The sequence below is a fragment of the Triturus cristatus genome, chromosome 3_1 (assembly GCF_964204655.1).
Source record: "Triturus cristatus chromosome 3_1, aTriCri1.1, whole genome shotgun sequence".
NCBI classification, from domain to species: Eukaryota; Metazoa; Chordata; class Amphibia; order Caudata; family Salamandridae; genus Triturus; species Triturus cristatus.
The window spans coordinates 605,745,600-605,768,430 of NC_140583.1; the positions used below are offsets into that span (position 1 = coordinate 605,745,600).

At 44.6% G+C, this 22,831-nt stretch overlaps 1 protein-coding gene across 2 annotated transcripts in view; it reads left to right on the top strand.

The window, feature by feature from the left end:
• The window catches only part of LRRC28 (leucine rich repeat containing 28), a 431,942-nt gene that overhangs the window by 105,815 nt on the left and 303,296 nt on the right, over positions 1–22,831 (top strand). For both annotated transcript variants that reach the window (XM_085644518.1, XM_085644516.1), the window contains exon 4: positions 11,910–11,947. In XM_085644518.1, coding sequence (XP_085500644.1) covers positions 11,910–11,947 — 38 coding nt within the window. The remainder of the gene's footprint in view (positions 1–11,909; positions 11,948–22,831) is intronic.

Genomic DNA, 22,831 nt, shown 5'->3' on the forward strand with positions numbered 1-22,831 from the left:
AAGTAAATTCTTCTTCTTCTTCAACAAAACAAAAATTCAAAACTCCAATCCAAACATAAAATCCACAAATAATTTCAGTTATCTGCAAAGAAATAATATGAACAATTTAATAAAATCTTAAACTATACTCTAAACTGAAATCCAGCATTAAAACACGTCAATACACAATTAAAATTAACCTCCAAACCCTCAATTTAGGGAGGGAGGAAGGAATTATAGCCTCCTTGTCTTTAATAAAATCGCAATTCTCTATGCAATTAATCTATGATAATCGACATTTTATGGCAAGACAGGAGGCTATCATTATGCATGATCAAAGCTTATGCAAAATTTTATTTGCAACATGCTCAATAAGTGTAAAATAATATCTCCTAAAAAATTCTGCGTTAGACCAATCAGCAGCCTCCAAAATGTCATTCAAATTTCCACCACTCACAAAAACCTTACTTGCCATTGCACCCCTTACAGAATGCGCTGAAAAAAACCTCAAATTGACACCAGCCTCCTTCATGACTGCTCTAACCCACCTGGCTATAGTAGCCGTAGAAACTGCTTTAAAAAAGGCCTCACATAAGATATCAACAACTGATCTACCCCATCTGCTCTAAATTCTGCAACCCTGCTCTCATACTCCTTAAGACATCTGACAATACAAATCTTCGGAAACTCATCCAACATAGGGTAAAATACAGAACCAGACATAGTCTTAGTTCTCCTCCAAATTTCAAACAAGACTCCCTGAGGTTGATAAAAACTACAACTCACATCCAAAGCCTTAACATTCGAAACTCTTTTAATAGAAACCAAACACAACAAACATGCTAATTTCCATGACAATTCTCTCAATCCTAAGTATCTATTTCCTGGCCAAGCTTCAAACAATTTGAAAATCAAATTTGCATCCCAAACTGAACCATATTTAGATTTCGGAGGCCTCTTCCATCTAATACCTTTAATAATCCTGCAAACCACAGGACTCCTACCAATCGAAGAACCCTGTATCAAAACATGTCCAGCTGCAACAGTCGAACGATAACAATTAATAGTCCTGTAAGATAGACCCTTCTCAAATAATTCTGCTAAAAAATTTGCAACCTTCATCTCATCAGCCTCCAAGGGATCCAAATCCCGTTCCAAGCACCAACGTGACCAAACTGACCAAGCTCCCTTATATCTCTTCCTCGTGCCTGGTGCCCAAGATTCTCTGAGCAGATCTGAGAATCCTTCAGATCCCCTGATATCTTCCAAACTAGAAGGTTAAGCGAACTCTCTTGAACCAAAGGATGATCTTCTCCTCCTTGACCTATTAACATCCCACTGTATGCTTGAATCAAAAAAGGTTCTTCCACTGCCATCTCCAGAACTGTAGGAAACCAAACCTGAGTAGTCCAAAAAGGAGTCACTAAAACAATCTGAACAACCTGTCTCCTTACTTCCAACAAAACCCTTTGAATCATCGAAAAAGAAGGAAATGCATAACTCCTTTTCCCCTTCCAACACTGTTTGAATGCATCTACAGCTAGCGCCCCCGGATCCGGCCTCCAAATGAAATACTCCACCAACTGAAAAGTTAGTTTTGAGGCAAACAGATCTAACTCCAGAGGGCCAAAATGATTTTGAATTTTCAGAAACATTTCCCTGTCCAACATCCAGTCCCTGAAGTCTATCAGATTCCTCGAATACCAATCCGCCACTAAATTTTCCTGACCTGGAAGATACTGTGCCTCTAGGTTTATTTTGTGTTCCAAACAAAAATCCCACATTTATTGTGCAATCTCCGTCAATTTCCTTGATCTGCTCCTGCCTAGCTTGGTTATATAAGTTACTGCAGTAATTTTGTCCATCCTCAAAAGTACAGAATTGCCAAGGAACAAAGACTTGAAACTTTGCAAAGCAAAATGCCCTGCCTTCAATTCTAAATAATGTATGTGTTCCCTCTTCTCCATTGAATTCCATACATCACCTGTTACATGATTCATGCAGGAAGCTCCCCATCCAAGATTGCTTGCATCTGTTTCCAATAAAAAATCTGGCCTCATACCAAAGGTCGCTCGACCATTCATTGCAGTCAAATTCTCCAGCCACCAATTCAACTCTATCCTCGCACCCTCTGTCATTTTTATACAATCTCCGTACCATAAACCAACAGCCAGACCTGATGTCTTCAGGCGTAGCAAAGGCCTGTAACGTAAAGGGCCTGGAAACACAGCCTGAATTGACGAAGATAAAAGACCAATGACCCTTGCAATATCTCTCAAACTCACCATTTCTTTCCTCAATAAATTCTTCACCTCTTTGTGAATTTTCTTTATCTTCTTCTCTGGTAACAATAAAAAACATTTTACTATATCCACAACAAATCCCAGAAATTCTAACGACTGAGAAGGATTCATCACTGATTTTTCCACATTTATAATGAAACCCAGGGATTGAAAGAGATCCATCGCCATTTTCAATTGACTTCTCAATTCCCTCACATTCTGATTCATATCCAAAAGATCGTCCAAATAGACAATCATCCGAACTCCTCTTTCTCTCAAAAAACCAATCACTGCTCTCATCACTTTTGTAAAACACCAAGGTGCAGATGAGAGATCGAAAGGTAAACATACAGATTGATAAATATGACCTTTCCACTTGAATTGAAGGTACTTCTGACTCTTGATGTCCATTGGAATTGTAAAATACGCATCCTTGAGATCTAGTTTCACCATCCAATCCATATCCTGTAATAAGTCCCTTAAAAGATGGATTCCCTCCATCTTGAAATGCCTGTAAACCACGTAAAAATTCTAATTCCTCAAATTCATTACTGGCCTCTAACCTTTTTCCTTTTTTTCCACAAGAATTAAAGTGCTCACAAAACCTTTTTTGTCTTCCCCAATTTCCACAATTGCTCCTTTCTTTAACATGCTTTCTATTTGTTCCAAAACTATTTTCTCCTGATTTTCGTTGAAAAACAATTCTCTTGGCTCTTTTGACTGAAAGGGAATCTCTGTAAACTCTATCTCAAAACCTGACACTGCTCTCAATACCCAAGGGTCTTTTGTTATCTCCTTCTATGTTCCGACATCATTTTTCAATCTTCCTCCCATCTTTTCCTGGATAAAACCAGAACAAATCTTCGTATTCAAACTTACCTGCTCCTTGACTCGAGGACTGACCTCTTCCTCTAGGACCTCTTGTACGAACCCCTCTTCCTCTTTGAGGGTAAAAATTGTACTGATTTTGCGAATCCTCTTGCAAATGCTCTTGAATAATTGTATTGGGACCTATAATAACTCTGGCCGGAAGGTTGCCCTCTCCTTCCGACCCTGCCATAAAAACTTCCAGAAGCACCTCCATTAAATACTTTTCTCATATTTGTCTGGACTCTGTCTAGAGAAGTGAAAGTATTTACATATTTTCCCAATTCCTTCACAGCACCATCAACAAAAAGTAATCCATTTGGTTTTTCGCAAGTATCTTTTTTTGCAAAGTCACCCAATTTAGGATTAATTCTGAACAAAACAGCCTTCTTCCTCTCTCCAATCAGACCCGCATTTGCGTTTCCAAGGAAACAAATTGCCCTTTGGCACCAACCTCTTAATAAAACTACATCCAAATCTGTTCCTTTTAGATATGCTTCCTCTACCAAATCAAACATCCTGGCAAGAAGCCCTAAAGTATCCAACAGTTTATCCTCGCACTGTTTCAATGCCATTTCAAGGCCCGTTCTAGGGTCTCTCCCCATTTTGAACATATATGTAATAATTTCCGGGTCTAAATTCGGTGTTAATGAATCTTTATCGCCAATCACTGGCCGAGAACATTCTGCTCTCATAATATTCCTTTCACTCCTTTCTAATGGTCTTCTTAACCAATATTGTATATAATCCGCAACGTGGCTCATCGGCCACCATTCAGACCTCCTTGGATGTCTTGCATCCTTTGGATCAAATAACTTTTTCCCAAATGGGTTAATCACCTTATTTTCACTTCTTTTATTTGAAGATTCACTCACATCTTCATCATCCAAATCATTTTTGTAATTTAAATCTAAAACATATTCATCTATGTCACTCGAATTTTCATTAAAATCCTTCCCATCTCTCTTGTTGCTTTGAACATTCTTTCTTTTTGAGCCGCTTGGGACTCCACTTCCACCTGCACCGTCTTCAAGATGCCTTCTCTTTTCTTTACACTTTCCACCAATTTCTTTACCATTTTCTTGCCCATTTTCCTCCATTGAAAAATATTCTTCCTTCTTCATTCAAGACAAAGCTGCACCCACTGCATCCTTCACCAACTTTCTGATCTCATCATTCAAAACACTATTTGAATCACCTCCATTCTCTATTTCTGACATCCTTTTTTTTTTTTTTTTTTTAATTCTCCAATTTTTCTCTTTTCAACACTACCACACGAACAACTGACTAGATATTAAACCTTTCCATTTAACCTCTCTCATGCGCGTCGCTTAGCAACGCTCCAAACACATTACGATCCAAAATTGAACAACAACCCCCATGGCGTTTAAAAAATAACCCAACGCCTAAAAAGAAACTAAACGCTTCCACGCTAACGAAAATACTCCAACTCCTTTAACCCAAAAGAACTTCTCTCCTCAAAAATAATCTTTCTGCAAATTATCGATCATTAAGCGCGCCCCTCTCATTTTCTTTAATATTTAATAATATTTCCTCAAAACGCATGCGCTAAGACATCACCGCACGTAATTAAGCTTCTCCTGTGCACTACGTTCCTTACAGCAATCCACTTCCGCTACCGTGCGCACAAGCTTCGAACCTTCTACACGAAAAGGCCGACCATCTTGCGCTGGCAACGGTAGGACCTGTTTATTTTCAAAGAAATAATTTCTTTTCTTTATTTTAACAACCTAAAAACTTCTAATTTTCTTTTAGCGACAAATAAACTTAAACAAACCTTAGCTCACCACAATACAAATAAACCCAATTTAATATATAAATGAATACAAATCCGTAATATCCTAAAAAAAAATTCCATGCATTATACTTAAATAGAGTCCATAAATTGGACTTCCATACTCCTCAAACTTAACTAAACATTAAATCATTATCTTTAAACATACATTCTACACCTTAAAATTTCAATACTTATCTGTTCCAGAACCTGCAAACAAAAGAGGAAGAAGATGGCGGTCGTCAGGATCTTATGGAACTTGAGTGTTCTATTCTAGTATTTTACGTTATGTTCTGTTCTAAGTTCTTTACAGTGCTGCAGAGGTGGCGAATAAAAGTTATTATGCATTATGATAGCCTCCTGTCTTGCCATAAAATCCCTTATCTACAGAGTGCAATTGACTCCATGCGTCAGCCAGTAGATGTTTATGTAGTAAAGTCTACAGTTCCGCCGTAGAGTACGGTTTTGTAATGTGGCCTGTGCCTGTAGTGTCAACACACTGCTTTAATATGAGATTGAAATCTCTCCCGAATATGCTAGATTCAGCCAGTATTTCAAAAATATGTGTGGAGATACTGGCAAAGAAGCCACAGGCATCAACATTAGGGGCATAAACATTAATAAGGAGTATTTGTTTCGTGCCCACACTCCCAGCCACAAGCAAAAAACGTCCCTCCGGGTCCACAATTACCGATCGTGTCGCAAAGGGGAGCGCTTTGTGGATGAGTATACAAACTCCCCGGGAGTAGGTGCTATACCAAGCAAAGAATCTATTGTCACCCCAGGCAGCGGCAAACAGTTGGTGTGAGATTGGGGCATATTGGGTCTCTTGAAGCAAAGCAATGCGTATTTTGTGTCTCGCCAAATAGGCCAATACCTGCCATCCCTTGCAGGGGTTTGATAGTCCCCTCACATTCCATGTTACGCATTTAAGCCCCAGTCCCTCCAACCCCCTGCCAGAGCCTCTCACAGTAAATATAACAATATATGGACTGGCGCGTTTCTGCAATTGAATCTAAACAGCTCGCCAGTGAGTATGCGCATGACCTGCAACACCCAAATAAATTTAAACTCGTACAACCGAAAAACCCTACCCACCGCCCCCCTCCCACATCGGATAACCACCCAATTTGGATCCGGTGAATCTCAACACATCTCAAAAAGAATTCAAAAGAAAGCTGCAAGAATTAGGAGATCTCCTGGGGGGGTAGCAACGCCCCGAGCGAGCCACTTAACATGATAACTATGGTACGTAAAATGACATGTAACTGCGTTCTTAAAGAAATAGGACAGTAGCTATGGCATCCATAGAAATATAAAAGAGGTTTCTTGCCACTTTGTCCTTAAAATGTTTGTGGATCTGCACCCATTAAGACCACCACATGCGCCCAATGTGTTCCTTTCAGGCAATCCGACAATTGTGAGCACCAAAAGGATCATTTCCCATGGGAAGGGCCTCTATCGGATTTGTGTCGTTTCCAAAAGTCAGCCGCGTCTGCAGGAGTATCAAAGATGGAGGTTTTGCCATCGATCTGAATGCGAAGATGTGCCGGGTATAGCATTGCGTAGCGAATGTTTGCATTTTTTATGGTTTGCTTGTTTTCCTGAAACTTGCATCTAGCCTCCTGGCCCACTGGTGTGAAATCCGGGTAGATGGACAGCGACATTCCCTGAAACTGCAGGTCTCCCACCTCTCAGGCCCTTTGCAGGGCGGCGGCCTGGTCCCGGTAATCAAGCAATCGCGCTAGGATGAGGCGCGGGGGAGTTCCAGGGGCCGGTCTAGGGGCTAGAGATCTGTGGGCGTGTTCCACAGAAAATGTGGTAGAGAAACAATCACTGCCAGATAGTTTAGTCAGCAACCGCTCCACATATGCATCCATGGGGCCTGTGTTCGTCGTCTCAGCTACACCGGCTATCCGGAGACTATTGGGGTGCGATCTTGCCTCCAAGTTTTCTGCCTTGGCTGCTGTTGTTTTCAGGAGCCTCTCCGTGTGATCTAGGTGCTTGGCCATTGCTGCTTGTGCATCTTCAACATACGAGATGCGCGTTTCTGCAGTATCGATGTGGGCCTCGTGTTCCTCCACTCGAACATGTATGGTGTCGATGCGTGCGCCCAGGTCGTCAAAGCGCACATCAATGGCCTTGAAGCCGGCCCGCAGTTCCACGTATGGCACCAGTGCCCTCCAGTGGAAGCTGCTCGGGGATTGGTGGTTCGACGCGATCTGGTGGATCTCCTCTTGCGGCGTTATCTGGGGGTCTTAGCAGTCTCAAAAGAGAGCCTATTTGGGGTAAGGGTCATCTCCCTCGGCTGCAACTCGCTCTGTCCCCGCCCCAGGGCTTCAGGTGGCCGCAGCAGCACTCCGGGATCCAGATCCCTTCAGAAATTCACCGCGAGGCAGCTATTTAATTGCGGCCGCCCGGGAGCTTCTCAATCAAGCCACCATCTTGGTGCTTGGTTAGGCCATGCCCCCCATGAATGTTCTGTGTCTGGGAGAGCCAACCATAACCTTTAGCCTCGAGCATCTCCATTTCCTGGGGATTCCAATCGCTTTTTCTGAGCAGACCATGGCAGTAATTTACATGATTAAAATACTGTTTATTTAAAACTCACGAAGCAACCTGTAAAAATAGGTACTTGAGAAGTTATTCATGTTTATTCTTCCAATGCAGCTGTGTGGGCCTCCTTGGTGTGCTACAGATTATTGGGTTAATTCGTGGCTTTTTTCCTAATAGATGAAATGTCCCTTCTAGTGAGTATTCACCGACAGGTTCACTGTGCTGTTAAATCTAGGCTTGATTTACAGGGTTAATAAGTAAATGTGTCAGAAATGCAAGAAAAACACTAGAGTCTGTCAGAAAGCAAATACATGATGTACATTTGGAGCAACCATGGATGTAATAAGCTTGTATGGTTATCAGGTGTACTAAATCCAGTGTCCCGCAAAATTCCCTAAATTGGAGCTGGTGCACATACCACAAAATGTAATCCACAAACCTATCAGTATAGGCGAGCTATACAAGACCACTGTCTTAGACCAACAGGCTTCCGTTCTTCGGGGACCTCTGGCTCAGAACATGCGCTGCAGTCTAGTCGTCATGTGCACAGCTTGCAGTCCGAGGATCCCATCCCTGCTCTCTGTGGCTCTGGGAGTGCAGCTCAGTCTCACGGGGCTCCTGCCCCTCAACCATCCTCGGCTGCTACAGTACAGACTGAGAGATGGGGAACACTGGGCAGCCTCGGCGCTAAGCGGAGGCGGTGATGCTCACCTCAAGGGAGGGCTGGACCTAAGTCAAAAAGGAAGATCATCCTGGAGTCATTCTGAAGTCATCTGATGTCTTCAGCCAGGCTATTCCTGCAATTAACTGGGGAAGTCATCCGAAGCCATCCTGAAGTATGCCTATAGGGCAGAATATTTAAATGAGATGACTCCTCGAGTCATCAGAGAAAATTCTCCAGGATTAGTTCCCGATTACTTCAGTGGAAAAGATTTGATGATCTTGTACTACTGCAGGATGATCCCATGATGATTTCAGGATTAGGGCAGGTTACTCCAGGATGGGTTCCTGATTACTTCAGTGGAAAACATGTGATGATAATGTACTACTCCAGAATGATCCCATGATGATTTCAGGATTACACTGGATTACTCCAGGATGGGTTCCTAATTACTTCAGTTGGAAAACATGCGATGATCTTGTACTACTCCAGAATGGTCCCGTGATGATTTCAGGAATAGGCTAGATTACTCCAGGATGATCCTTTGAGTATTTCAGGATGGGGCTGTGTTATTACAGGATCATCTTGTGATGACTTCAGAATGAGGCTGTATTACTCATGGATGATCCAAGGATAACTTTAGAATGGGACTGGGACCGTGCTAGTCGATTAATTCATGATGGGGATGCATTACCGCAGGATGAGTTCTGGCTGTATTACTGCATGGCGGTTTCAATATGCAGATGTATTATTCTAAGATGATCTCGAGTAGTAATACGTGTTTGACATACACAGGATATTAAGAAATACAGTTTTATTAGTTTGTTAGCAGAGCAAATAATGGTTACAAAAACAAGCATTGGCAAAGCCGATAGGTCTTGCCTTTTTGACCATGTGGGTTGCCAATGTTTTCTACCAGTGGTCTGCAGTATCGATTAAAATAAACAAGCATTGGCAAAGCCAAAAGGTCTGGCCTTTGCAAGAGCTATTGGCTTTGCCAATATGTTTTAGCCATATTGTACACAAGCATGGCTGTTGTTCAGCACGGCTAAAAGTTAGTGGGGTAAAGGAGAGCTTCACTTGTGACCTTTCCATTCAGGCGGGTATTTGCAGTGCTGGTCTAAAAACCAAGATCAGCCCAGCCAAAAATGTTCAAACCTGTTCCAGGCTGCAGGAGACGATGACTAAAATAGAGCCGTGGGGCATGGTTGGGTAATGAAGCTCATCCTGCTTTAAAAGCAGCCCACTGGCCTACAGCCCATCGGGGAAATGCGAGAGGAAGGATTGGGAGACGTGGACGGGGTCTTGTAAGGTTTTTTTGGGGGGGGGAGTGTTTTGGATTTTCTAGTTTTTGGGATGGTTGTAGTTTTTAGGGCTGGGGTGGATTGGGGTTGTATCAGGGCTTGGGAGTGTTGTGTTTTTTTCGTTTAGGGCTGGGGAGGTGGAGTTGTTTTTGCTCGGGGGAGGGGGTTGGGGTTGGGGTTGTTTTTAGGACTCAGGAAGGGGGTCAGGTTCTTTTGAGGACTCAGGAAGGGGGTCAGGTTCTTTTGAGGGCTCAGAGCAGAGGGCGGGGATATTTTTAGGGCCCAGGGTGGGGGGGGGGCTGGGGTGTGATCTTTACCACACATATTCCCTTACAGTCATGCCTTTACCACAAAATTGTGTGGTAAAAGCATGCGTGGTAAAGGAATGTGTTGTTAAGGTGCATTCATTGTTCGGGCAGCGTTGTAGAGGCACGCGTTGTTTAGCCATGTGTGCTTCTGTCATACAACCTATTTGGTATTATAAGGGAAAGGTGGAGTTATAATAGAGTGTGAGAATGGCTTACAGAAAGGTAATATGGACTTGAATGATCACTGTTAGATAAGTGGCTGAGTTTTGACAACACTGTTAACAAACGACCTATTGATAACAATATGCATAGAGTGTGATTTGGGTCTACCCCTTTCAGTCCTTCATTCAACCTCTTTGAGCCATGGGCTTGCGGCTACGTCGATCACGTCTTGAACCATTCCATGGAGTATTCATCTCTCACCTAATGCTTTTTGATGTATCCTCCCGCCTCCACTCGAGTGCTTGAATTGACTTGCATGAAGGCCTACTTTACAGTCCTAGCCCTCTAAAGCCACTTCTGCTGGCTCCCTGCTTTGATGCGTTAATGCTGCATGTGGCGTGGTTAAGGTCTGCAGGTAGTGATACTGAAACGGGTGGTGCTTTCTGCAAGGCAAACGGGAACCCAGCGGCTGTATAATGGCACAGAGCGTGAGACTAAATCCAAGAATGGACTCACAGAAAGCTCCTGCTTCGAAGAGGTGCCTAATCCTAAAAATGACTGCACGAGGCGGCTTTCATTCCTTCGGCATTAGCAGAAGGGACCTTTGGGATGTGGGTCTCATAATCCTTGGACTTGTTCCTTCCACAAGCCCTGCTGTATAAACATCACCCAGCTGCATGCAGTGACAGATACCATGTTGTGAAACAATAGAACCCTCTGGCCACAGGATGTGACTTTTTGCTTCTCTCCAATCTGCTTTTCGAGATAGGAAGAGGAAAGCCCCAGGGATGAGACCAATGCTAGGAAATCAGCCCTAATGCTCAGTTGTCTCATTTCTGGCCAGTCTACAGCCCCCCCATTTCTCTGCCTTCTGTCGGATGTTGGTCTCCTCTTGATTTTTTTGTTGTTTACTAAAAATAATTAAGTGTAAGCCTATTTGCTTTTCAGTAAAGGTTGTGCACCTTCTATCCATCGCATCGTTTATGCATTGTCTTGTGAGTGCAAGTTTCATGCCGTTTAAAGTTTTCTTTTGTGTAAGGCTTGTCTTAAAATGATGTTTTGGAAGCACTGCTTGGCAGTAACGTCGGCACTGCCCCAAAAACCACTCAGAACAGTTTGACACTTCACTTCGCTTTGTTTTGCTTGCATTTAGCTGCTCTCTTGCTGAAAAATGTGCATTTGCTGCGTAAAAAAGCTGTTTTTAGGCTGCATTTTTCTAAACTTCCACTCCATAAAAGGATGGTTATACGACAGCGGCCAGACTCCACCAATTTATTACACACAATATCCCTATATTAGACGCCATGTCTCGCATGAAAATAATAGAATTCCGCCCTATTTTGCTTTCTATCTTGTGTCTCACTGAAGCACTGTCCGCCGAGTCATGCAACCACGCGCTGCTTGGTGCACGTAGGGCGCGGTTCACGTTTCCCTTTCATAGAGCGCCTATTCACGCTCCTAAAACAGCACAGGGTATTACATGGGAGTGAATCTACTGCCAGGGCAGGGAGTCGAGTGCTGCAAGGCGGGATGATTTGAAAAACAGATGAACGCATATGAACCTGTGAGTTTGTGGATATTTGGATACTTTAGTAAGGGCACCTTCCAAGCACGTGGTTGTAGTTGTCGAGTGCGGGAGTAAATCTGTATTCGCAGGTGGGGGAGAGCAGCCCCTGGTGATGCTGTAGCAGAGCAGGACAAGTCAAGGACAGATGCACTTTTGGCATTATTCATTTACACAATCAAAACCGTGCTGAAGCGCTGCAGATGTTCCAGGGCCCACCTGGTTAGACCCTGTTTGTTTCCCTGGGGGGAGGGGGGATGTGCAATAATATGCAAACGCCTTTTCTATAACATCCAGTGTTTACTATTGACTGCTGTAACCGGTACTTCATCCCGGGGTACAAAGTATCAAGAATAAAAATGTATTAAATTATTAAGGTGCACAAGTCGCCACGAGTAACAGCCGCTGCTTTTATGCTTGTCTTTTCCCAGGTATCTTCATTCAAACAACATCGTTTATGTGCCTGAAGGTAAGCATTCCCATTTTTTTCTGTACAATAAGCTGCGCTGTCAAAGGCCTGTACCGTCGCCGGTTCAATTCAGAATATACTTCCTGACTTGAAAGAGTGCTTAATGCAGTGACTAGATCTCCAGATGTTGAATCTGCTTCCCTTCTGCTGGTCAGTGAATTAAAGAAATGAGGAAACTCTTTCCCTATTTTGTTTGCTGGCCTAAATCCATTTTCTGATTTTTAACCCAAACTGGTAAACCGGTTAAAAAGTATAAATGTGGCTCTTATTGAGACAACCTAGCGCACTGGAAGGAAGCGCTAGTGGAGAAGGGAAGCTGCAGTCCAGCAGTTGATCACTGGAAGCCATTAAGTGCATGTGATGTGATGTGCGTGGGAGACGTGGCTGTGAGATCGGTCTCAGAAGGTGATCTGGGAGTTTGAGCACTGCAGAAGCTGTGTGGCTCTAGTGGGGGTACTGCAGGAAAAAGGCGGCTCAGTCTAGTGATGATGGGATGCCTTGGGCCCAGAGAGAGATGTGTTTTATAACATGGAGACAATGGTATCTATTGGATACCGGGTGGATTCTGGAAGACAACAGAATAAACTGGAAAATCACTTGTAAATGCATTATCATTTTGTCCGGCGACTTCTGTAAATCAAGTTCATGGTCCCTTGTGGACAAGATGGGGCTGGAGTGTGGCTTATGGATGTTGGAGATTTGTTGTACCGTATCACTGAAGCCTTTAAGAAATCCACAGGATTTCCAGGGAGGAGGATTAGACCACTCTTTTCTTCTCCTCAGCAGTCTGCTTTGGGCTTTTGTGATTTCTCACTTTCACACATTGATCACACATACACAGACCACATACCGATCTGAGTACCTTTAGCAGAGTACCTTACCGCAGATGTGTCGGTGTGTGCACATGCAGAAGATCCCAGCAGAGGAACACCCTTTGTTTTTCTGAAGGAGGGAACCCATTCACAAGCTAAAGTGTCAGTAGTGGGTTATTTAAGGCACCAAATTTCCCTAGCCTCCTTTTGAGGCTTTGCAGTCTAGTTCTGCTGTTGGCTGCTCTTTCGCTCTACCTTAGACTTCTAGTAATGGTGATCCGTCAGATAATGCAGCGTAGCAGCAGGCTGGCTTCAATTGCCTGGAGAACTTTATCATACATTTTGCGATACAGGCGGCTACATACATGGAAGTATGCTGATGATGTATACGAGAGGAAGAGGTCTAGGAGTGTTGCCCGATTTTCTACCAAGCATGGTTGTACCAGTCAGTGTGCCCACACCAACCCATTCAGTTTCCAGACTTGGTTTTATTTAGTTTTGTAGCGAGTCGAGGTTTGGTGAACAAGCATTTCCCAAGCAACAAGGTAGTGACAAAGTTCGAAAGACTGAACCATATCTATAGTTTTTAATTAATATTAATTAATGAATCTAATTTGACGTCCGTGGTTGATCCTGAGAGGCAGGAACTTCTTGATGTGTTAAGTATAATTTTTGGACACATTAACTTGAGGTTCATAAGAGCCAAGCATTTTACTTGGACCATGCATATCTTACATTCCTTCCCCCTGTGCTCTAAGTTTCACTGGGAATGCTTCACTTGGCAAATGGCCACAGCACTTGCAGTAAATAATTTCCCAACATTTGTGTAATAAGCCAAAGGTGACCTCTTTTTTGCCTGTTTTATTCGAGTTTATGGAAGAGGGTGTTTCTCTCTTTATTCGGAAATCCTATATAAGAGTAGGGGGTGAAGACATGCAGAAGTGGACATCTAACCATCGTATCCCTGTACAGTTTGCTGCAGCTGCACAGTGCTTTATTTGAACCCATGGTTTCTGGTGCTCAGCACCAGCACTTAATTGTCAACACTGGCACTTATGTTAGTCTACCACATGGTGGCGCTGTTTGTCTAATTTAGAGACAAGCACAACAACAGTTGTTTATTAATTATTGATTAAAAGTGACTAATACCTACCACTCAGGCCATTGTAATAGCTTTTGGGGTCCGGTATAGTCTGTATTCTCACACTTGCAGGATTGTGAGGGTTAGTCGTTGTGTTGGTGCAGTCATTGTCAGCGGTGGCAGGGGCAAAGAATGGGGCAAACCATAGTGGCCAGCCGACGAGGACCCTGGCACTTACTGTTTTACCAATTACGCACTGAAACAGGTAGAAACTATGCCTGGAAACAATCATTGAGAATGTAGTACTTTTTCGGGCATTTTTAGTGATTTGGAAATTGTACCACATTTCAAATAATCCTAGTTAAGGAGGTTCAATATATTTTGAACATATTAGCCTTTTGAACAGATGAACTTTGTCCTTTACCTGGGTTAATGTAATTTTAAAAATAATACATGCGATTCATTGAATTATTAAGTAAAAATTGCCTCTTGGTCAGCCTTCTTTATTGGCTTGAAGGAGTGTCCTTGAAGTGTCGGGTCAGCATCAAGAAGGCATACTCACAGAGTGGGAATGTGTCAGCTCTTTAGGCACTTGTTTGCTTGGGATTGTCAATCTTATCTTGGATCAGCTCGCACAACATGCACTTGGTAATTATATTTTCAAATATGTTGGGTGACGGCATTGTACACAGAAGTATAGGGTTTGATTGAGCAGCATGAGTGTGCGAAGGCCCTAGCAGTAATGAATGTTTTATATTTTGATAATCTTCTAACGTGTTGGAGTTGGAAAAAGTTATTGTGGAAGCTGTCATTTCTGGAAGCAGCCAAGGCGTGAACGTGTTGCATTGCAAAGCAATTTGTTTGCTTTTCGTTTTTTGTTGTTGCTTGTAGCAACTTTGAATGTTTATTTTTAACACGTTTTAATATAGTCTTAACTCTCACCTTGCAAAGGATAGTATGTAACCCGTAACAGGGCATGGCTGACTGCAGACTGCCGGAGTGAACACCTTTTAAGCCGTTTCCTTCGCTAACACAAACAGGACAAGCCGGGAGTGTGCTTCACTAATAAGTAATGGGCGGATGGGCATCAATATTTGAATCTATGCACTGAATCATAATTGTATAAATTGATTGATAGCACACTAAAACCCATAGTGGTGCAGTTCCCAAGGGCAGTAAATAACAGATGTCATGTAAGAGATGTAGGGATGCTTTCTTTTAGGGTCGAGCCTGCAAAAGCGTGGACTAGTGCATACATCTCGTTTGCGAGGCACTGTTGTTAACAAAAAGGGCTTGGAGCCCATCTGTTGCTTACCATTTGTTGGCTTGCGTGGCACTCTTCTTTACAGCCTCATAATTCGTCAAGGCATCATTTCCTTTCCTCTCTGTGGAGCAGGGACCAAGCACTGATTGATTCAACTTAATCAGTGCCCGTCCGCTGCTCCCGACGATTGAGGTACTATTTTGTTCTTTTTAACTTTTAGTACCCTGCAAACCGAAGGCGTGTGATTGGCAAAAACGTGCCCAGCAATACAAAATTGCAAAGATTTATTTAATATAGTTAACTTTCGGATTTTTCACTCAAGTTTTCTTTTTTCTTTTTTGCTCGTGGGTGCTGTTCTCAAAAGATGAGGATTATTTTATTGTAAAGCAACATTGTTTCTCATGTGTAATTTCTGAATCAATGCTTTAAATCATAATTGTGCTGTAACCCACTCCGATCCCCCCTACTCCAATTCACGCCAATCCAATCCATGCCACCTCACCTCACCCCACACCAATCCACCCCCAGACCAATCCAGTCCACCCCACTCCAATCCAAACCAAACCAAACCACTCACTCTAATACAATCCACTACAACCTATCACACTCAAATCCTCACACTCCAATTCGCCCCACTCAAATCTGCCCCACTCCAATCTTCCGCTCTCCAATCTAAAATAATTTGCCCCACTCCAATCTCAAACCATCTGCTCCACTCCAATCTGCCACACTCTAATCCACCCACTCAAAAACAATCTTCATCACTCTAGTTTGCCCTAGTCTAGTATGCCACACTCCAATCCAAAACCATCTGTCCACTCCAATCTATGCAATAACATTCGCTTACTTCAATTTGCTCCACTCCAATCCATCCCACTCCGGTCTGCCCCACTAACAAAATATGCCCCACACAAATCCAAAACCGTCTGCCCCCCCTCCCGTCGGCCCCCCACCCATCTGCCCCTCTCCCATCTGCCCCCCTCCAGTCTGCCTCACCCCAATCCTCCCACTCCGAACACAATTCACCACTCTCCAATCTACACCACTCCAATCGACCTCACCTAACCCCGAACAATCCACCCACTCCCTCCCCAATCCACCCCACTCCAAGCCAAAACATTCCACCCACTTCATTCAGCCCCACAGCAATCTGCCCCACTTCAATCCAAAAGAATCTGCCCCTCTCCATTCCTAAACAATCCGCCCCACTTACATCTCATTCACCCCGCTCCAATCCACCTCACGTCACCCCAATCCAATCCAACTCACCCCAATCCAATCCACCTCACCTCAATCCAATATATTCCTCCTCACCCCAGTCAAATCCACTTTATCCCAATCAAATCCATCGCACTTCTATCTACCCCAATCCAATCCAGCCCACTCCAGTCCAATCCACACCACTCCAGTCCAATCCACCCGACCCCAATCCAGTTCACCCGACCCCAATCCAGTTCACCTGACTCTATCCAATCTACCCCACTGCAATCCAGTCTACTCAAGATCAGTCTACCCTATGCCACCCCAGTCCACCCTACTCTGCTTAACCCCACTCCAGTCCACCCCACCCAACTCCAGTCCAATTCACCCCTACTCCAACCTACCCCACTCTACTCCAACCTACCCCACTCTACTCCAATCCACCCCACTCTACCCCAATCCAATCCACCCCATTCCAGTTCAGTTCTCCCCACTCAATCCAATCCATCCATCCAGTCCAGTCCAATCCAGCCCCCTCACCAGACTCCAATCCACCCGAATCCAATTCACCCCACCCCTCTCCAAACCAATCTAATCCACCCCACTCCAATCCATCTCACCCCATTTCAATAAACTTCACTTCACCCAAATCCACCCCATCCAGTCCACCCACTCCAAACCACCCCAGTCAGCCAACTCTTCCCCTATCCAATCTACTCTAATCCACCATACTACCATTATGCACTTCAACTCACTCCACGCTTACCCACTCCACTCTTACACTGCACTTGTTCCCACTCCACTCTGACACTGCACTCTACGACAGTCTGTCACTAAACCACTGTACTCTACTTCTCTCTACTCAACCCTGACACGCTACTCCCCCCCCACTCCACTCTACGACACTCTGCTCCAAGAAATCCAGTTCTAGAAACACTATTTGCCCCACTACATGCCACTAACTTTTAGCCATGCTGAACAGCAGCCACACTGGTGTATAACATGGTAAAACACATTGCCAGCACTAATAGCTCTTGTAAGGGCGAGACATATTGGCTTTGCTAATGCTTGCTTGTTGTTGCTGCCTATTATCAAACGTCCACTGCAACTACTGAGCACCAAAACCAGTGAAGAGTAGTGGTTCCGTTCCACATGGTTCAGTCTATTTTTAGGTCGAGCCTGGGCAGTGCATCTGCTGCTCTGCGAGCCATGCTATATTGGAGTATGTACTTAAAGCTGCGACCCCTCTCTGCCCATATTTGTCATTTGCTTGTGTCATTGTACTTCATAAATGCTGGCTTCTGATTCGTTATTGGGCTCGTTAGTCCCTCCTTTGTACCGCCTTGTCTTTATTTGTAACCTCCAATAAGGACTGGCCCTTTTACTTCGGTTGTTATACGGTACATCTTCTTTAGTCTGTACGCACTATTTTCTTTAATGAGTTTCTCTTACTGCAGGAGGGTCTCTCATCCGCAGTTGTGACCACCGGCTTGTTTAACTCTTAGCAAACGGGGAGCTCTTCAGGGGCCATGCGAGACAGAAGGGGGTAACTCCGCATTGCTTTTAGGGAGGTGAAAAGTGCGTGATGTGAATTCTACTAAATCTGGTGTATTTATTTTCAGAATGAACGTCTATGTTAAACATGAATATGCTTTAGGTTTGCTCCTCCGCTCACTTGCTAAAAACCATGAATTTAACAAGCATTGAAAATGCAATAGGTCTGGCATTTACAAGCGTTTGAGCTATTAACATTGCAAATGGCAAAGCCTTTTATTTTTGTTTTTAGATAAATAAAAGGCATGGTCATTTGCAATGTCAATAGCTGAAACTCGCGTAAATGCGAGACCTATTGCATTGCAAATGCTTGTTTATTTTTAGGAGAGGAAAAGCAAATTTCCCCTTTCCCAGAACCAGCCCAGGATGGTACCTGGTGTGAGCGGATGCTACTTTAGTCCTCTTATTGCCTCTAAACCTTTTTTCAATGTTAGCTCAAACCTACATTTCGTAAATGCAATAACTAACGTTTTTGTATTGTGCTTTGTGTTGGTAACCTCGACATTCACATGGGCCCCGCATAAGAAGCTGAGAAAAAAATGCACAAGTCAGTGCGATTAATATAGTGCGAAAAATATTTCCTGCTAAAAAGACGATTCGCTGCATCTGAGCTTTTAATCTCCCCCTATACTCTGGGGCACACAGACTTGCCGCTTCGATTTACTGCTTGGTGTAAACGACTTTAAAATTTCGCCCAGCAGGTCGTCAGCAGCGGGAGAGTGAGGAGTGCTCTCCCCTTCCCTGAGGAACTGCGCCTTCCCCCACACAGTGCCGCCAGAGGGAGCTGCGAAGCGGTGTTTTCCCCTGGACAGGGAGTCCTGTTACTACCAAGGAGGCGTCCGAGGGCCTGGTAGCTGCAAAGCAGAAGCCGGATGTTAGGGGGCGGAACGGCCCTCCTTTTTCACGTTGACGGTGGGAGTGGTGTTGGCTCCCGCGGGGAAAGGGGGGGGGGGAGCCTCGGAGCGTGGAGGTGCCAGAGAGAGACACGAACAGCAGAGGCGGTGGCGGAGTTTCAACGCGTCCCGAAGCCCTATTACCGTCTTGTCGTAACCGGGAAGGGGTTTTCTAGTAGTAACCGCACCTGGTCCGAGATTGGTGGCGGCCGGGGCACCTGTGACATTATGGGGGCACCCTTTGTTTCTCTACTCCCTGACAACAGCAGAGGGGGCCGTTTCACATACTCCTGCAGTAAAAAGAGCACGGTGGCAAACCTCTATCGGTGACATCGCCTTGGGGCTTGCTTTAAATAGTGTCACCATTGTTGAGATTACACGGGGGAGTGATGCTGTGGAGACCATGGATATTGGAGTCTGAACTCGGACAAGACACGATCTGATTGTTTAGTGGCTCTTACGATACCTGTCAGGAGATCAGGGTAGATGTGCTCTGCGAGACTCAGGATAAAGATTGTACCCCAGTAGTCCAGCCCTCAAAAGCTGCCTCGCTTAAGTAATCCATGAAAGGGATTGTATCCCTGGCCCCCAGTACAAGGAACAGCTCTTTGTTGATGTGATTTATGTACTTATTGGAGCCTGCAACTTGCTTCATTCTGCCTCCAGCTGCCTCCCGCTGCCAGAGGGGACTCCAGCCCCCAGTAAACACCACGCCTAGAAGCCAAGCTTTTTCTGCCGGCCTCGCCTGCCAATTGGTTTCTTGTCTTTATGGGGCCATGTGTTTGGCCCCATAAAGATAAGAAATGTTTTGCGATGAACGCAATGCAGGCGAGGCTGTCCGAATGGGACGGCTCAGAAAGCCAAGCAAATACGTTAAGGACACCTCTTTTCCAATGGCTGGCCACCGTTTAGCATAAACGGTGACACCAGCCAATGGAAAAGAGGGGCGGGGCTTAATGCCCCTTACAGAAAATACCCACATCTCATTAAATCTCGCCAGCGAGAATGCGCATGCGCGCAGCCTACGCCAGGCGAGACCTAAAAAAGGGCTGTTACCCTCTTTTCTCAATTTGTTCCTCTGTGAAATGGATCCAAAAAAGAAAGAAACTCTTTGGCTGCAAATGTCTCTTTGGGCACACTCTCCCGCAACCACGAACCCGACCGGAAGGCATTGGAGTGCTTTACTGAGCAGTTCTCCAGTTCTAAGGTAGCTTGCTGTGTTTTACCCCTCTGCTCAGATTACCTTTAAAGGGTGTACTTTCAACCACAGTTTAACGTTGCTCTTGCTCATTTGCTTTTCTCACCTTGCCTGCCACATGCTCTGTTTGCTTCCCTATGCCCTCCGTACCTCTTCCCCCTTTAGCCCCATCATTTTTGCTTCCCCCACACCCGCACCCTCAGTTTTGCTTCCCACACCCTCCACGTCTGTGTTTCTTCTGCTACCTTCTATTTGCAACGCCCCCCCCCCCACACACACCTTTAAACAAGTATTTGGAATGCACTATGTCGCACATTTGCGAGAGTATAAGCTATTGGCATTGTAAATGACCATGCCTTTTATTTATGTTTTAAAAACCAAAACTTAAATACAAGGCCTTGTCATTTACAATGCCAATAGCTCAAACTGGCGTAAAAGCGAGACCTATTGAATTGCAGATGCTTGTTAAATCTATTGTTGAATGACTTGACGACTGCAGGAAGTGATTCTCATGCAACTGCTCAATAGAATGATTGAGACAATACTGGTATTTGTTTTTCTTACTAAACCAGTTAGTCTGAACAATCTCTCATGATACGCTTCAGCTTGAATCCAGAATGAAAAATTTCCTAGTAAGCATGACGGAAAGTTTCAATTCTATTAAGGACACAGAGGCGAGGATTATGCTAATATTTTCTTTATTCCTCCTTCCAGCAGCTTTTAACTTTTAACTTTATAACAAAAACTAGCACTCCCATAGTGCCTTAGCAAGGTCATATACAGTCCACAAATAGATGGCCTTTATCATCCCCGAGGGTGTGTGCTTCCTGTGTCAACTCCTCTTTCTTGACTGCGAACACTGAATCCTCACGTCTTGTCAGTCACTTTTGGAACCTTCAGGACCTGAAAGAGGTCAAACGACAAACCCATTACTCTGATCTTGATAGACAACCAATATTCATTCTTATCATATCCTTTAAACGTAGTGCGAGAACATTTCAATATAAACATTGACAGATTCTGCCTTCCCTTGCATTCCTAACTCAATTTAAAACTACCAAGGAAAACAACTTCAAGCATATACTCATACCATACAGCAGGCTTCTACCCTGACTGGTGCACTCCTTGAACCATAACGGGTGGGAAACAGAACCATCGGAGCCCGGGGCGGGAATAATCCTCGCCTCCGTGTCCTTAATAGAATTGAAACTTTCCGTCATGCTTACTAGGAAATGTTTATTCTATGTCAGGACCGGAGGCAAGGATTATGCTCGTTCAAAGCTTATCCACCACCAGTGACGCCATGTCTATGACTAGTTTAAAGCAGAATTTCTTAAACATAGTCCAATGACCAGTGTGCGCATTCAAAATATCCTCCAGCCTGGCTCCCAGGGAGAAGGCTTTTGAAGCCATGGTTCCTCTCACCGAATGAGCGCCAAACTGCGAGACATTTATGCCTGCTTTCTGCATTACCCATCGGATCCAACGGGCTATAGTTGGTGGCGTAACAACGTTGAAGGGTTTCCTTAAGGAAATCAACAATTGGCACACCCCATGGGGGCTAGTTTCCTCCGTCCTATTCTCATACTCCTTGAGACAACGGACCACACGCAGCTTAGGTGAGTTAGGTGTGCTTAGGTAAGACACCATTCTGGATTCTGACTTAGTCCTGCGAACCATGTAGAACGTAACATCCTGCGAAGTGAAAACCCGTCCTGAAATATCCAGTGCTCTAACGTCCGATACTCTCCGGCACAAAACCAGGCACAAAAGCATCGCCAGCTTAGCCGATAGGTCCTTCCGGGACAAATTCTTATTGGGTTGTCAAGATTTGAACAGATGTAACACTTTGTTAACGTCCCAAAGTGACAAATATCTAGGTTCTGGAGGGAGCGTGAGAGGGATTCCCCTCATCACCTTACAGACCATTGGGTGCTCTCCGACTGGCTTACCCTGTACAGGCCTATAGCCTGCTGAAATCGTCAACCTGTAGGAGTTAACCGTGCGGTATGCCAGTCTCTGGGCCGCTAGTGAAGCTAAGAAGTTCATAACAGTTACCACTTCGTACCCCATGGGATCCTGATCACTCCGAACACACCAACTGACCCATTTGGACCAAGCTGATCTGTATCGTTTATTTGTGCTGTCCGCCTATGTTGCACCCAGTAACTTTTGAGCCTCATTCGAAAGGCCAGACGCTCTCCAACGATGCTTGAAATCAGCAAGGCCACTAATGACATTCTCTCTTGTTGGACTATAGGATGGGGATTGCCCCAAGGGTCCCTCAGAAGGAGAGGATCGCGGAATAGAAGGATTGGAGAATCTCAGGAAAGTTCCAGAAGAACTGGAAACCACACTTGAGCCCTTCAATGTGGTGGGATCAACACCACTTTTGCTTGCTGTCTGCGGATATGCGTCGTGAGTCTTGTTATCATCACAAACGGAGAAACGGCATATCCCACCTCCGCTGACCAGTTCTGGAGAAACTCATCCGTCGCAGTCGCTAGTGGGTCCGGTCTCCAGCTGAAGAATTTCGGTATCTGGTGGTCTAACTGGGACGCAAAGAGATCTATTGAAAACAGGCCCCATTTGCTGTGCAGTCTCTGAAATATCTATGAGTGCAGCTGCCACAAACTCATGTCCGACCAGCTCCTGGAGCACCAGCCTGCCACCTCGTTGGAGGCTCCTGAGAGGTTTTCCACCCGTACCGAGATGTTGTTGGAGAGACAAAATGTCCAAAGGTCCTTGGCCAGATCTGCCAGCGCTTTGAACTTCGTACGCCCGAGGTAGTTGAAGTAATGGACAGCCGAGACATTGTCCATTTTCAAGAGTACACTGCAGTGCACTTTTTTCCTTCGCCCAACACTGGATCGCAAAGGAGC